The sequence below is a fragment of the Hemicordylus capensis genome, chromosome 2 (genome assembly GCF_027244095.1).
Source record: "Hemicordylus capensis ecotype Gifberg chromosome 2, rHemCap1.1.pri, whole genome shotgun sequence".
NCBI classification, from domain to species: domain Eukaryota; kingdom Metazoa; phylum Chordata; class Lepidosauria; order Squamata; family Cordylidae; genus Hemicordylus; species Hemicordylus capensis.
Window position 1 is genome coordinate 260,207,287 of NC_069658.1, and position 17,219 is coordinate 260,224,505.

The following is a 17,219-nucleotide window of genomic DNA, read 5'->3' on the forward strand; positions in this document are numbered from 1 at the left end:
GATAAAACAAACCAGTCAATAATACCTGTCTGACTGTGTAAACAAGAAAGAATAATAATAATGCGATTTCTATACTGCCCTTCCAAAAAAGGCTCAGGGCAGTTTACACAGTAAATAGATAGATAGATAGAAAGATAGATAGATAGATAGATAGATAGATAGATAGATAGATAGATAGATAGATAGATAGAATAAAATAAATGGATCCCTGTCCCCAGAGGGCTAACAAGCTAGAAAGAAACATAAGATGGACACCAGCAACAGTCACTGGAGGTACTGTGTGGGGGGTGGATAGGGCCAGTTACTTCCCCCCTGCTAAATAAAGAGAATCACCACAGTAAAAGGTGCCTCTTTCCCACACTTTACTGCTGTTTGGAAAAGCCCTAGCATAGATCTGCAATTGTGCCTTTTGTGAGATACAGAGCACAGGCCAGGCCCATCATGCCTCAGGGTTGCCTTACAGGAACCAAGAGTGCTCATCCACAATTCCTCGGCAGTTTCACAGTGCAGGAGAAGAGTGGGGATAAGCAGGGAAGCAGTCTTTCAGATGTGTTTGTTTGCCTGCACTGTTCTCACGAGCTGTAGGTTTCCCCAGAACACTGTTTGAAATCCACTGCTCTAGTGGAAATGTTTTACCAAAGGGCTTCAACCAGTTCAAGGTGTGGTTAATAGCTAGTTTCCAATGTATTCTTAAAAATATGAAAATTAGAAAATTGTAGTTGTCCATTTCTAATATATATACATTTCTGGTATATTATTTAAATACAGCAAAGCAGATGCGTAATCAGAGTGGGGCAGGCAGGGCACGTGCCCTAGGTGCCACTTGAGGGAGGGTGCAAAAATGCCACTGATTGCCCCGCCCCCCGGTGCCCACACCCGCCTCCACAAAATTTTAGCTTTTGGGGTGCCCCCAGAGCTGCCACGTCTCTGCTCTGGGCACCATACTGCTGCCAGCTGCTCATTGGCCGGATGCTGGACCTCCTGGCACATCCCCCGCTTGTGCAGCGCGAGGTCTCCGCCCCCGGCGTGTCATAAGTGCACAGCAAGGTCTGCTGAGTGAATGCTGGCTTTTTTCTCTGCTTCGAGCTGCTGCATGCATGCGTGCAGCATGGAGAATCATCGCGCCCCGCTGTCTAGCCTGCTGCTGGCCAACATCATCGTTGCTGGAGGGTTGAGGTTGGAAAACGTTTGGTTGGCTGCTTTGAGTTGACCTGCTTAACTTCTTCTTCTTGGGGCTCTCAGGGGGGTGTCTCGGGGGTGGCGGGGCGGTGGCTGGTGGCAGACACCACCTTCCTCAACCCAGGTTGAGGCAGCGGCAGCAGAGAGCCTGTCCTGCTTCTCTTTCCCCCTAGACCGAGTGGGTCACGGTGTGTGACATGTTGTAGTTTGTTCGTTGTTGGTTTTTTTTTTTTTTTAATGTTTTATTATTTTAATTTAGCGGGGGGGGGTGGTTGAGGAAAATGGTTGGGGGGTGTCTCACTCTCGGTGCCTCTGGCCGGGCTGCCCTCCTTGCGGGGGATGTCCCTAGAAGTTCTTGGTAAAGTTCGGCGGCGGGAAACGTGGTGGCGGTGGCTTTTCTGGGGGGGGTGGTGCGCGAGTCAAGGGTGCCAGTGTGTGCGGTGTGGTGTGTGTGTGGGAGGAGATGGGATTCCTCTCTGCCTGCCACACTTGCTCCCTGCTGCAGCCTGGTGCTTGGCTGCGAAGGCTGGCCTGGGGGCGTGGGCTTGCCTTGGGCTCAAGCTGCAGCCCGGCTAAGGCCACCTGCTGCTGGGGACGCGTGCACGCCGTGCAGGACCTCTCTGAGGGAGGGAAGCCTGGCTGATTCCGGGTGGGCCAGTGCAGCAGCGAGAAGCTTCCCTCACCTCGAGTCATGTGTGCCCGAGAGCGAGGGAGGCGGCGGTGCCGTGGTTTGCATTGCGCCCCCTCTCCAGGGCTTAACTCCAATGGGTGGGGTGGAGGAGGAGGAGACGCATGGACGACGGCAGCTGCGGGCTGCGGCAGCGCCGGCTCCCCCTCACTCTCGGACACACTACTTTTGTTGAGCACCCCGGAATATGCCAGGTCTCCCTCCCGCAAAGACGCGCTTCATCCCCAGCAGCAGCCTTCTCTTCTCGGCTCTTCTCGAGCCCAAGGCAAGCCCTCCCCCTACCAGCCTTCGGCAGGCAAAGAAATCCCATCTCCTCCCACACACATACCAACACATTGGCACCTCTGACTCCCCCTCCCCACAGGAAAAACACCCCGTTTCCCAAGCTTTTCCAAGAGCTTTACCAAACGCCAAGCTTTACCAAGAGTTGCTAGGGACACTCCCAGGGGACTTCTTCCCAGGGGACTTGCTGATGAGTGATGACTGCTTTCATGTTTTTAGAGATCCCCAGCATATTAGAGGTCCACCTTTAATAGTTACTTTTTATTTATGAATTTATACTGTAATGTTGAGTAGTACAGTGAGTGCAGTGTGCTCTATTCTGACAGAGCAGGCAAATATTGATCATGAAGTAATGAACTCAGTTTATATTTATGCAGTGATAAGAAATTCTGAAACCAATTTTAAAAAAAGAATTCTGAGCAGCTTTAATGCATTGGTGTTTTGGACTGTGATTTGATCTTAGAAGGTTGAGAGCTAATGAATGTGGGGATAAGTTCTCTATTCAAAAGGGGCGGGGGCAGTACATTTTAAGACAGCATGGTATTATATAAATTTAGTCTTGCTGGTCTTGGTCTGTAATAAATTACAATTACAATATGGATTCAATATTGTAATGCAGAAAAACATTATTGTGCTGGAAGTGCACTGTAGATGACTTGCAGGGTGGGGGGAATCATTCAAGAGCAACATATATTGAATATCTCAAGGACTTCCATGTAACACATTGCTTTCCTTAATAGTTACTCAGCTTAAATATAGAAGTGCTGATACCATAACATAATTGGTTTGTTTGCAATTATAACATCCCAGTATTCCTCTATAACCCAATTAGGTAAGCAATCATGAAACTCATGTAAGGTACAAACTGCATTGTTTAATTCTGAGATACCTTCAACACATGTACAGCAATACACTTAGCATTCTTTTAGTGCAGACAATGTCCACTGCTGTGGAGGGTGTTCACTATGTTTATATAGTGTTTGTAATGATATATGAAGCCCATTTAATGCTAAAGCCAATAGCACCACTAAAGTACATGCCACTATGTGACAGAAAAAAACATTTCATAGCAGCTGTAATGTAAAATGCTACATAAAGTCAATATATAGCATATAAATATAGCAAGAATGGAATTTAAGTAATAATTGTAGCAATCAGATTTACTAAAATACTGGCATCAATTCACTTCTAACTCATTCTCTAATAATCATTCAAACAAACCCATATTTTTATGTGCTATTTGTATTAAGAGTAATTATCTCAGAACAAGGTAGTTCCTAAGGATGAATATTTCTAAGTTTAATAGTCTGAGGTCACCAGCTCCTCCCACCTGGTAATTAATCTTCAGGAAATACTCAATTCTTTAATGGTTATTGCTTGAAGAGTGGTCAAGACAGATCACTTCAATAAATAGTGTAATATTGTGTTGCATCTTTGTACCTACACTTTAAATGCTATAAAGGTAGGTAATGCCATAATTTGTAGTTTAAAAGATTTGTCCATTAATGAGCTTAACTTGTATTTTTGAGCAGATATTATGGTAAAGTTATCTGAAAGATGGGTGTCAGATGTTGGGGGGGGTGCAATTTCAGAGCTTGCCCTAGGCGCTGTTTTGCCTAGATACGCCTCTGCAGCAAAGTCAAGATGTGCTGTCTGCATCAAAAATGCAACATTTTGCATACCAATTATCTGTTGGTAAAGATTTATGGTCAAATATCAATAAGCAGGAAAGAAGAAAAAGGCCTTCCCCAACCCAAAGCTACTAAACAAGTGTGATGTAAATATGCATTAAAAACACTTTAAGATATCCATTTTTAAATTGCTTCTCTGTCCAAAATGACCCAAGTCCAGAAGAAGGGACAAGACTTACCAGTTTCCAACAAGTGAACCATTAGACCATTTCCAGGGCTGTGTTGTTTCCACCCTTCGGAGATTAATCCAATATTCAGCAGAGGCTTTATTGGCCTTCACAAAAGCCTTCAGTTAAAGAAAGAAAGAAAGAAAGAAAGAAAGAAAGAAAGAAAGAAAGAAAGAAAGAAAGAAAGAAAGAAAGAAAGAAAGAGCCTTTTAGAATGTGTTTTATAAACCATTTTAAGGTTTGCCTATTCTGCACTTTACAGTTTGTTACCCATACTGAACCTGTATGGAGAGGGATGTTACAAAGATACATTCCCTCAATATTCAGGTTCTCTGTTGCCTACATCTAGTTCTCTCCCTGTGTTCAGTGGACACAATAATGTACTCTTCCTTCCAGACACAGCACAATCAGTACATAGTTTCAAATTATAACCATTAATCTTGTTAAGGGGTTAAAAAAATGAATGTATAAATAGCCAGAAAAGTCTAGAAAACCTGTACAAGTTAAGAAAGTGGGGGGAATAAGTGGTTATAGGCTGCATGATGCATCTCATCCTTGATGGTTCTCCTTACCCCTTATTGATCTGGGGAGGAAACCATTGTTTTGATTGCATGTGATTGACACCAGGGCAGAGCCACCATTGAGCAGACGGGTTCAAAGAACCCGGGCCGCCATGCCTCGCATCCCAGACATGCCCCCCACGTCTCACGTCAGACATGAGAGGTGTAATTTAGCTCCCAAACAGGGCCACGCAGCCCTGTTTGGGAGTTAGATTGGCCTGCACTGCGTTCACAACGCAGCTGGAGTGACTCTCCCTATCTTTTAAAGTCAAGGAGAGCTGCTCTGGCTGCACTGCAAATGCAGCACTGGCCAACTTAACACTCAAACAGGGCTACATGGCCCCATTTGGGAGCTAAACCATGCCCCTGCGTCTGATGTCAGGTGTGGGGCAAGGGGGACTGTGGAGGCGGCAGAAACCGGACCACTGCTGGCCTCCCTCAGCTCCTGATTGACGCAGGGTGGGGGAAAGGAAGGGATGGCCTCCAATGTACATAGGTGCTAAGTTGCTAAGACCAAAATAGATCTTGAGATGTGTCTTGAAAGCCGGTTACATTCTGTGCCAAACAAAGCTGCCAGTCATTTGGGGAACCCCAGTATCTATTCTTGAGGTTACAAGGACATGAATAGCAATCTCCAAATCTGAATCTGGAAGAAAAGGCCACAGCCTTTACATCACATGGACCTGAAGAAAAGTGTCCCTGGAGCTTTCCCAGACTACAGACTCTACCGCGGGTTTACTGCAAGGCTTTACTATGAGTTCGAAGTCCGCCCCCTGCCCCGGATATAAATCGGGCTATACTCTAACGCGTGAAGAAAAACCCGAATCGTGTGTGAAGTGCTCCCTGATAGCTCACAGGGACATCAGGGTAAATTTGGCCAGTATGTGAATGCACACCTCCATTCTGGAGGAGATGCAAACTAAAAGCTGGGTATGAAAAAGCTCCTGGACACTGGGAAAACTTCTGGAAGTCTATGCACAGGAAAAATCTGGGAACATCACAAGGTTATGAATTTGAGTGGCCCAGAGATGCTGAATTCTACTAATGAACTTGAGCTCTTGACCCCCATCATCAGTTATTATTATTTAAGCTTTATCCAAATAAAGAGTCAAATAAACTCTTCAATGGATTTGCTCATATTCAGATACATGAGGAAGGACAGAGGGTTGCAGCATCATACATCATACCAATATCATGTCATTCCTAATCCTCCACATAGTGCTGCTTAGTGGCCATTAAATATCTACATGCTGCTGCCATCCATTCTATAGCACCTGAATGGCTCTCTCACCATTTCCTGTGCAGAGTCCACTGCTGCCAGCCGGCCACCATGTGAAGAACAATAGCTCTGGCTGGAGTTCCAGGTATCTTCAGTTTCAGAGAAGTAGTAGCACTCTGTTTCATTCTTAGTCCATTGTCGGGGGCATGGAGAGACAACTGAAAGGTCTTCAACAGCTTGGAGGTTTTTTATCTTTGCTGTCGAAAGAAAGAAACAAAAACAGGCATATGCACCAGCAGCAGTATCTACACTGCCCACACCTTTGAGGGGAATTGGATATTTTCCAAGACTCTGGGCCGGCACATCCATATAGGCAACCTAGGTGATCACCTAAAGCAGGCTTCCCCAAACTGCGGCCCTCCAGATGTTGCTGAACTACAACTCCCAGCATACCCAGCCACAAAAAAATTGTGTCTAGGGATGCTGGGAATTGTAGTTCAGCAACATCTGGAGGGCCGCAGTTTGGGGACACCTGACCTAAAGTGTCAGGTTTTCAGGGGCACTGGCCCAAGGCCCCAGCTGCCCTATGATGGCCCATGAAGGAGGCAGCCAGAAAATGACCACATCTCCCATCAGGCTTCACAATGTGGACCTCACAGACAGAAAATGGCAAGAGAGGATGAGTGGCAAGACTACATTCTTTGGGCACAGATGAGACCAGCCAGCTCCAGCTCTGCTGTCACTCTTTGAATGAGAGGCAACAAAGTGAAGCATCCAAGGGTTCCTGCCCATCGCTCTTCCCTCCACTCCTACCCCCACCCACCGCCTGCCCCAAAGTCTTTGGTAATAATCATCCCTCTTGCTCCTCCTCCTCCCTTTGCAGTGAGTGGGGAGTTAAGAAAGTCCCCTCCAGGGAGAAGGTTTACAGTATCCCACAATTCCAACCATCCTCCCAAGGCCCTCTGCTATGCCCCACTGAAGGGGGCGTGGGAGCTGGAGGCTAGGGTACCAAAAACTCTAGGGCTGGCCATGCCAAGACTCCGCTGCTATCCAGGATCTCCATTGCTATGCTACCAATGCCCTGTTTCCTGAAAGCAGAGGGAGCCCATTCATATGCTAGATGTAGTAGAGTAGAAAAGTCAATTTTTGCTTCAATGTCTGTGCCTGAAAAGTACAAGACTCAAAGCCTTAAATGTATATTAAAGCATATTATAGCTATACTGTCAATTAGATCAGAAACACTTCATCTCACCCCTTGGTTCCTATTTATTTCTCTACTTAGATTCCCAAGTAGAGAAGGGCGGGAGTAGAAGAAACTCCAGTAACAATATAATAGAGAGACTAGGCAATAAAGCGAAGGAACCAGACAAGCAGATTGCCATGAAAGATGGGATTCACTAGAATCCAGAGAAGCCCTACTATGTGAATACATTTAGGCCCAGAAAGGAAGCAGGTAGAAAAACTGACTATTTCAAAGGATGATGATAATAAGGTAGAAATCAGGAACTCACCATCCTGGACAATTATGACACTGATCAAGACCAGTACTAACACGACCAAGAGTATAAAGCCTATGGCAGCACCAACAACATGTGTCTTCCTCAACTGTATTCTAGCTGCTGAAGATAGAACACACACACAAATAAATAAATATATATTAGCAGTAGTAGTATATATATATATATATATATATATATATATATATATATATATATATATATATATACTATATATATATGGAATGCCCTCCCAGTTAATGTTCACTCTCCGACATCTGTGGCTACTTTTAAAAGACAACTAAAGACCTTTTTATTTACTCAGGCTTTTACCTCTTAGAGGCTGCCAGGTTTCTCAGCTTTCTTACTTCTGTTTATCTTTTTAATTGTTTTTTGTTGTGTTTATGGTTTTTAATGTGGATTTTAAGGTTTTAAATGTAACTTTTATGGAATTTTATTTTATTTTAACTTTTCTAAACCACCTTCAGATACATTGTGAAAGGTGATATAAAAATTAAACAAGTGGCATAACTCAGTTATGAGTCATAACTCAGTCGTGTTACGTGACTGAATCAGCATAACATGATGGGTTTTCATAATGTTTTGCTGTGGGTTGAGGGAGGGGTAGGTGGGATGAGAGAGAGTGATGGGAGAATGTTGGGACTCCAAGAGGGATCTGGTGCTTCGACTTTTGTCTATTTTCTGGGGTCATTTTTCATCTTTACATTCTTGCACATTCAGTTGCTTAAATATTGGATGCTTTAGAGACAGAGTGGGGAAAGAAATATGTGGGATGGGACTATATTATGTTATGTGTTATCCCACCGCTTTCCCAGCTCCAAAATTTACAACATGTCTGAGTTTTGTTGGGTGACTTTGTGTGCTCCAGAAGTGCAGTGTTAAACAGAAACTCCGGTCTCCCTTTTCAAGAGGAGGAAAGTTCTTTGCTTGGTTTTGTGAGAGGCACTCACAGAGCCAAAGAAGCCCCAGTCTCTTCTTTTTAAGCTATATAAGAAGGGTAGTGGCTTCTCTATTTGGTTCTGTGCTCATCCCTTCCGCCACCTGCCTTAGCTGGAGGTGGTTTACTTGTAAGCTCTGTTGTGTTGTCCACAGGAGTATGAACAACAATCCTATGCACATTTACCTGGGGGTAAGCCCCACTGAAGTGGGGTTTTGTGTAAACATGCACAGAATTGTGTGGGATGCACAAATTTTGGCTTGGCTAAAGCCAAAAACTTATGGACTCTTTCACAATGTATGCTTGCCCATCAAAATATGTACACCTTGTTATCAATTCTGATATGAAATAAAATTCTAAAGATGCTGTTGTTGGTAGCTTATATAAGTAGGCCACAACATTGGCCTAATGATGTAAGTTGGTCCATTGGGGAAGTAGCCATAGCTCAATCGTACAACACATAATTAGCATGCAGAAAGACCCAGTTCCAATCCCTTGTATCTCCAGGTAGTAGGGTTAGGAAACTCCCCTCTATGAAATCCTGGAGAGCTGCTGACAGTCAATGCAGACAATGCTCATTTAGATGGCATAGCCTGACTCAGTATAAAGGAGCTTTATATGCATGTTCAACATTCACAGTAGTGAATTTATGGGGTTTATTGTGTGCTCAAAGTGGGGCCTTACTTTTCTTAGGACTGACTCCCTTCACTGAAAGACCAGTATCTCTGTTTCTAGGTTGTAGCAGCAAAGGGAAATCTAACTTACCAGATGGTTGGACTGTTCCAGAATGTCCATTGAGTAGAGGCCTCATTTTTTCTGAGGCATTTTTCTCCAATCCATTTCCCAGAATTCCATCATTAGGTTCCATCATTTCAGTTCTCTCAGATGATATCTCTGCTACCTTTTAAAATGAAATTTATGTTAGGAAATGTTGCATACACCCTCTTATTTTCATCATTGGAGACGATGGGATTTTTTACAACTCTTACATGTGTAGACATTAGGACTCCATTATAGGAAATGGTAATTACTCAATAAATTCAGGTAAGTACACTGGAACCACTGGAGCTTAGATGCAGAAACAAATCAGGATAGGTACACAGATAAGTACACAGTTATATACATAGTTGAGTGCACAGTAAATACTAAACATGATTCATACCACAAAGGGATCCTATACAAGCTACACAGAACCCTTCCATATTTACACATATACATAGCATTATATCCTATTTATAATCATATACCAGATTTTTAAAAATCATTGAAAAACACTGCGATTTACCTAATTTACCAATTTATCTAAATTAAATGCAATTTAAGCAATTATATGGCCTACAATTCAGTGGTAGAACATCTGCTTTGGATGCAGAAGATCCCAAGTCCCTGGGATCCCTAGCATCCCCGCGTAAGACTGAGAAAGACTCCTGCCAGGCAGTGTAGACAAGACTGAGCTAGATGGACCAATAATGGTCTGTGTAAGGCAACTTCCTATGTACCTATCATTAATATGGAGTTGATGCCCAAAAGGGTTACCCACACACCATTTGGTTTCATTTTATGCAGAGAAATCATAAGGTCTTACCTAGGCTAGATAATTATTTATTCTCCCATAACCATTTTTTGTTTTAAAAAGCAGATAAGATCTATGATGTGGACGTTTGGCCCATCACAAGAACACTCAGAAGCAAAGCATTTTTCCTGTCATAATTAAACAGGTTGGCTAAATGTTGCTGCTTTCACAAAGAAGTTCAGGTAGTCCAGGACATGATGTAATAGGCCCTGATAATCTACTACTAGCATTATAGCTTTGAGAGCATTCTTTTGGGATCAGCTGTACACACAGACTCCTGCAAATAAGTGCTCATGAAACCTGTCTTTGCATGTGAGCAGATAACTCATATGAGATCACCTGCTCCCTTAACATGAAAGGAAAAATTGCAACTTGCAATTTCTATTCACCAGAGTGAAAGGAAGATATCATGTGAATTGACTGTTCCCATGATGCACTGGTTCAAGGAGTAGAACCCTTCTATACACAAGCTCATCTAAGGCCCCAAAAAATAAGGTTGAAGGAGGAGGTAGACTTCCCCCCCACCACCACCAACTGTTTCCAGTCCCAAGGTGTTCCCACTTCTGACTTTTCTCCAAAATGAAAATTGGAAGCATGGAGAAAAATGGCGGGGGGGGAGAAAATGAACTACAGTATTTCTCTTTTAGAAGGAATAGAACGCTCTAAACAAGGTTTTAATATGTTGTTTTAGTTGCACATTACTCATTCAAAATGCTTTCTACTATTATGAATATTTATATACCACCCTTCAACCAAAGTTCACAAAGCAGTTTACATAGAAATATATAGTTCCATTGCCAAAGGGCTCACAATCTAAAAAGAAATTTAAGGCAGTCACCAGCAACAGCCACTGGAGGGATGCTGTGCTGGGATTGGACAGGGACAGTTGCTCTCCCCCTGCTAAATATAAGAGAATCACCACTTTAAAAAGTGTCTCTTTGCTCAGTTACCAGAGGTATGTAAGATCATCTCTGGGTAATTGCAGTTATTGCATTTTGTAGATATCTGCAACTCATATTTTCCTGCCTGCTTCAAATTTCTTCATCTTTTGCCACATGTGAAAGAAACTAATCCAATATATGGAAATATACACACCAGTCAGGAAACAATGTGAAAGACCACAGAGGCCTGTTTCACTATGTATAAGCCCAAGTCAATGCAGCGTGGTGTAGTGGTTAGAGTGCTGGACTAGGACCGGGGAGACCCGAGTTCAAATCCCCATTCAGCCATTAAACTAGCTGGGTGACTCTGGGCCAGTCACTTCTCTCTCAGCCTAACCTACTTCACAGGGTTGTTGTGAAAGTGAAACTTAAGTATGTAGTACACCGCTCTGGGCTCCTTGGAGGAAGAGCGGGCTATAAATGTAAAATAATAATAATAATAATAATAATAATGTTTATGTGACCATTCGGAATAAGAAGTTATTGATAGTTCAGAAACTGATAGTACTGTTTTCAAGAAAATATTTGTTTAAATGACCTGATATAAGATTCATATGGCTAATTTCTATTCATAGTTACTGTTTAAGATTAAAAAGTACAATTCTGTTATGAAGTCACACTTGAGAATGATAGCTTAGGAATTAAATTGATGCAGTATTAAAACATTTCTTATTAAAAGGGGCTTAGAGAAATTCATGGAGGATAAGTCTACCAATGGCTGTCAGTCTTGATGGCTATAGGCTGCCTCCAGCCCAAGAGGCAAGATGCCTCTGAATACCAGTTGCAGGGGAGCAGCAGAAGAGACAGCCTTCTCCATTACTGCCCCGAGGCTTTGGAACACGCTTCCTGCTGAAATAAGAGCTTCCCCGTCTCTTACAACTTTTAAAAAGGCAATCTAGATGCATTTGTTCACCCAGGCTTTTAATTAGATATTGTTTTAATTGTGTTTTAATAGTTTTAACATTTTAAATTTTAATTGTTGTAATGTTTTAATCTTTTTATTGGTTATTTTTGTTTTGTTGTAAACCATCCAAAGAATTTGCATTTTTGGGCGGCATACAAATGTTTAAATAAATAAATAAATATCAGCCATGCTAGAAGGAAGAAATGACTTAATGGGCCATCTATATATTTAAAACACTTAGCCGGCATGCGTGTCCTGAAGAATTTGGCGGCGGAACTCTCGTGAGAACTCTTGGCATTCAGCGAGAGTTTGGGGTGGGTGGGGGAATGGTGGCAGTGGGCGCAAAATGGCCTGAGGAGGCAGCCTCAGCTGGCCGCCGCCGCCGGGACACAGGCTTGGCCGTCCTGGGTAACGGGGAGGCGGCAGCGGCAAATCCCAGCCTGTCCGCCAGGGGCGGGAGCGAGATGGCAGGCCTGGCCGTCCCGAGTAAGGGGGAAACAGTGGTGGCGGCTGCGTTGTGGAGGCGGCAGTGGGCCCAGCCGCAGCAGGGAGGCAGCGGCAGCAAGGAGGTGGCGGCAGGCTTAGCCGCCAGGCCAGAAACCACGGGGGGGGGGGGGTAAAAGTGGGAGGGGTGGTTAAAAGCGGGTGGGGGGATGGACTGGCACTGGTCTGGGCTCTGCCAGAGGGGGTGAGTGGCGAATGGGCGGTGGGGCGAAGCCTCCATGCCTGTTGCTGCCTGGGATGGGAGGGAAACGGGCGGCGGGGCTTTCCTGTTCGTGCCCAGGAGCAAGAATGGCTGAGGAGGGATCCTCTTTGGCCGCCCGCTGCGGCTCTGTGCAGGTGCAGGGGGGAGGGGGAGGAATGGAAGGGGGAGGGCAAGAGAGCGTGGGGCTGGAGGTGGGGGGGAAGAGGAGAGACCGGACAGGAGGGAGAGGGAGGGGGAAACAGCCGGCCCCAAGGAGCACACAGATGCTCTGTGCGGGGTCGGCTAGTATACTGATTAAACTTGCAGGTCAAACAACAGGACCACCACTCTTACTAGAAAACTTGTTTTTATCTGTGTGTGGAATGAGTTTTGTTCTGGTGGGAGTATCTAGGCAGTGTGTGTGCAAATACATTCAGAGCAGAGGTGCACCTAGGCAATTTGGGAGGCTGGACCTAAAGGCCTTTGGAGCTTCTCCTGCCTCCACCACAAGTTAAGCATCATCCCCCTACACACATACACATCACCCAGTATTTTTAACATGTGGGTTCTTGAGGGAACAAACAGCAACTGAACTCACAAGAATGTAATAATATTAAAAAGGTATATAAACGCAAATATGCATTAGCAAAAACATTTCAACATGCAACTTAACATATTCCCATCCCACATATTTCTTTCCCCACTCCCCTCTCTGTCTAAAGCAGAGGTCATGCTCGGCCGCCCAGCACAGGTCTCAGTCAACTCCGCTCCTGGCATCGCATGGGTTGGTGGCACAGCGACCACACCACCAAAGACAGACTAAAGAGGATTTGGGGACCCCCAGGGCGTGTGGAGGCCCTGGACCTCCACCTGGAAGTTCAGGGGTAAGAGCGCCTCTGACTCAGAGTGGGGCCTTCATGATTCAACCTGAGTGGGATATAAAATTTACTGACTGGAGATTTGGGGAAAGAAAGAAAGAAAAGTTCCTGCGCACACACCTTAGAGGGAGCACTGTCCACAACCCCATTTTTGTGCAGGATTGAAAACTGCCCAGATAAATTAGTGGAGAAATCCACAAATTAATGTAAGAGCTAAGTCCACTCACCAAAAACACCCATGGTGAAGGGCCCCTCTACCAGAAGTTGTATGCTCCTTCTTGACCTTCCCTTTGGATGTAAGTCAAAATGGGCAGAGACCTCCATTCACATTCAGCAAACTATGCAGAGGAATGATGTGTAGGGATGTGCAGAATGGTTCGTGGTGGGAATGTTCCAACCATGAACTGGACCATTTTGAGTGTTCCGATCTCAGAACAGAAGATGCTTCAAATGAAGGGCCTGTTCCAAGCTCAGAATGGAACGACCCCATTCTGAGTGCTACTTTTCACTCCAAAATGGCACTCTTCTGGCCTCTGTGCACACTAGTGGTGTGCCCGAACCGGTCCGGCGGCCATTCCAAAGAATGGCCGAACTGCCGGACCGGTTCGGACTGGGCTGGTTCGGGTCCGGGTGGGGGGTATATCTTTAAGGGCGGGGAGGGCTTGCTTAGCCCTCCCGCCTCCTTGCCCCCGCCAGCGCCCGTATTTAACATTATAGGGGCGCTGGAAACCAGCCGCCCCCCCCCCCCGCCGCCGCCACCGCCGCCGCCGCGAAATCACTCTTAAAAACATCCAGCCCTCCCTCCCTCCCAGCTAGCTGCCCGCCCGCCCCCCCACCCACCCACCCAGTCGCTCACCCGGTCGGTAGATACTAAGCGAGAGGAGCTCCGGCACAGAGCTCCTCTCGCTAGGAAGGCCTCCGGGAGAATGGTGGCTTGCGCGCGCGCGCATGCGCGCGCCGCAAACCACACCGTTCTCCGGAGGCCCGGTCTACCCGCCGGGAAAGGGCCGGGTAGACCGGGCCTCCGGAGAACGGCGTGGTTTGCGGCGCGCGCATGCGCGCGCAAGCCACCATTCTCCCGGAGGCCTTCCTAGCGAGAGGAGCTCTGTGCCGGAGCTCCTCTCACTTAGTATCTACCGACCGGGTGAGCGACTGGGTGGGTGGGGGGGCGGGCGGGCAGCTAGCTGGGAGGGAGGGAGGGCTGGATGTTTTTAAGAGTGATTTCGCAGCGGCGGCGGTGGCGGCGGCGGGGGGGGGGGGGCGGCTGGTTTCCAGCGCCCCTATAATGTTAAATACGGGCGCTGGCGGGGGCAAGGAGGCGGGAGGGCTAAGCAAGCCCTCCCCGCCCTAAAAACAAGGCCCCCCTTCGGTGCCGGTCCGGACTTCTCCGGACCGTGCACATCCCTAGTGCACACATGATGGCCATTTACATTTATTTATTTATTTATTTAACATATTTCTATACCGCCCAAAACTCATGTCTCTGGGCGGTTCACAACAGATAAAAACAGCATTAAAACATTAGTTAAAGCAAAACAAAAATTTAAAACACAACAATTTAAATTTTTTAAAACAATGCTCTAAAACAACATTAAAAACAATCAAAACAGTATCAGTTAAAAGCCTGGGTGAACAGATGTGTTTACATGGTCAGCACCACCACGCAAATGGCTGCTGTATGTGCACAGGGGCCAGAAGGGTGCCATTTTAGAGTCCAAAATGGTGCTCGGTACGTTCCAAGTCAGAATGGGGTTGTTCCATTGGAACAACTGGCTCACCCAGTTGTTCTGACAGAATGTTCTGTGGATTTGTGTTCCATTCCGAGCGCAGAACAGAACACAAAACATGTTTGTGCACATCCCTAGTGATGTGGTGACATCACATAAGAATGGGTGTGGTTTTGATGTAGAAAAGAAAATGGCTATTTTTAGGAGAACGAACTGAAAAATAAACAGCAGTTTGGAAGAGGTTCAAAATGAACAAATTATGAGCGCAGTTTCTGAGATAGTCTGGATCATTCTGGCTTAATAAGCAAAGAATGGTGCTCACTGGAAGCACTTTGGCACACAAGCTACAGTGCTATCTAGGAAAATCTTCAAGTGATGAAAACCAGACATCTTTGTTCTCCTAGCTCTTGAAATTCGAGGCTGAGCAAGAAGATCAGAAAGGTTATTTAAGTTTATGCCACGAATTGGGCTGTGTGGGTTAAAGAATGAAGGGGAGAGTGATGAGCGAGCCCCAGAACTTTTGTTGTGATTTGTTTGAGATGAGTCAACTTTTCTGAGTCAGCTTGTCACCTTTGCATAGCTGTCACTATTTCATTGTTACAGGTGCTATCCAAAAATACTAACAACTCCAGTCTAGAAAATCCAATTCTTCCCAAGGGTTTGGAGAAAAAGATGCAGATGAGTTTCCTAAACCAGGAAGGTGGGCAGGTGAATGAGAACAGCCATGCCTACCCATGATGATGATGGGACCAATCAAAATGTGAATAGGCAGAGTGCTACTGAATGCAGAAACCCATGGAGATGGAAGCAACCAAGTAGCCAACTCCCTGAGCATTTGTGTAATTAAAAGTTTCCGCTTAAGCAAGTCAGATGCATCTCCCCGCAAGGTATGGCAAATAAAATAGTGGCTAATAAAGAGCTCACAAGTAGAAGAGGGGAGTGATTTGATAGGGTCTGCAGCTATTTGCAGGAAAAGCTTTTGGGTCAAGCCGTCACAGATAGGAAAAGACGAGAGTGACAGAAGCTTTGGCTGAAGATGTAACCTTTCCGGTTCCCTTAGACCCTATGCCCCCATTCCCCTTTAGGGGGAAGTGAAAATTCCCCATACAATTGCCTAGGATTGTAAAGGTCAAAGTGTGCCGTTGAGTCAGTGTTGTCGACTCCTGGTGACCACAGAGCCCTGTGGTTGTCTTTGGTAGAATACAGGAGGGGGTTACCATTGCCTCCTCTCGCACAGTATGAGATGATGCCTTTCAGCATCTTCCTATATCGCTACTGCCTCATATAGGTGTTTCCTATAGTCTGAGAAACATACCAGTGGGGATTTGAATTGGTAAACTCTTGCTTGCTAGGCAAGTCATTTCCCCACTGTGCCACTGTCCGTGTAATTGGACAGCATTATTTTCACTGAGAAACCACAGCTTTGCAGTGCTTTGAGGGGGTGGGGGTTGCCCCGGTCCCCACACATGGAGAAGGCCCCATATGCAGAAGGGTTCAGTATTTGAAATAAGACTTATCCTTTTCACTTAAGGCAGCAAAATTAATCAGTTAAAATATAACCCCAGGTCCCAAGATCAACAATTATTTCAGCATTTGAGCTTTCCCCACATTCTCCATTTACTGGGTCTTTACCTTCAATCAGACGTGTAACCAGAGTGGGGTAGCAGGCAGGGCACGTGCCCTGGGCACAGCTGAAGGGTGGGCACAAAGTGCCTGCCATGCCCCACCCCCACCACAAAATTTTCAAAAAAAAAATTTCCCCTCCCCTCTTGGCACAGACAGGCGCCCACGCTACTCGCCAGTTGCGAGATCTGTCCGGGTGGGGCGGGCGCTCTCCCATTGGCTCCTGGAGAACGGAGGAGCGAAGAGGAAAAGGCAGCCAGAGGCAAAAAGAAGGAGGGGTGGGAAGGAAAAATGCAAGGCTCCGGCTGGGAGAACTCGCTCCCAGCTCAAGCGCGCTGGCTTGCGTGCTCTCTACCCCCCTCGCCTCTGTCTTTCCCTCTCTGCTGCTGGAAATGAAAGGAAATGAAGATGCAAACCCGAGCATTGGCTTTTGCTGTGCTGATCTTTTTTTCATTCTTCCCCCCACCCTTTATTTGCCGCCTTGCCGCCTTTCCTGCTGCTGCTTTGCGTGGCTTTGAGTTCCCTCTGCTTCAGAAGCTCTCAGAATAAGGAAACGGTTACCTTCCTTGGTGTGTGTGGGGGGGGGGGGGGGCGGGGCGGATCTCCGCTTTCGCTGCCAGACATGCCCTCTAGAGAAGGAGCCTAATT

At 45.9% G+C, this 17,219-nt stretch overlaps 1 protein-coding gene across 3 annotated transcripts in view; it reads right to left on the minus strand.

Moving 5' to 3' along the window:
• LOC128347749 (early activation antigen CD69-like) overlaps window positions 1-17,219 on the minus strand; it is a 36,748-nt gene that overhangs the window by 7,510 nt on the left and 12,019 nt on the right. For 2 of the 3 annotated variants that reach the window (XM_053302811.1, XM_053302810.1), the window contains exons 2-5: window positions 9,006-9,141; window positions 7,298-7,405; window positions 5,859-6,043; window positions 4,020-4,126 (exon numbers count right to left, since the gene is read on the minus strand). In XM_053302811.1, coding sequence (XP_053158786.1) covers window positions 4,020-4,126; window positions 5,859-6,043; window positions 7,298-7,405; window positions 9,006-9,111 — 506 coding nt within the window. In that variant the 5' untranslated portion in view covers window positions 9,112-9,141. The remainder of the gene's footprint in view (window positions 1-4,019; window positions 4,127-5,858; window positions 6,044-7,297; window positions 7,406-9,005; window positions 9,142-17,219) is intronic. The other variant, XM_053302812.1, reaches the window with a different exon arrangement.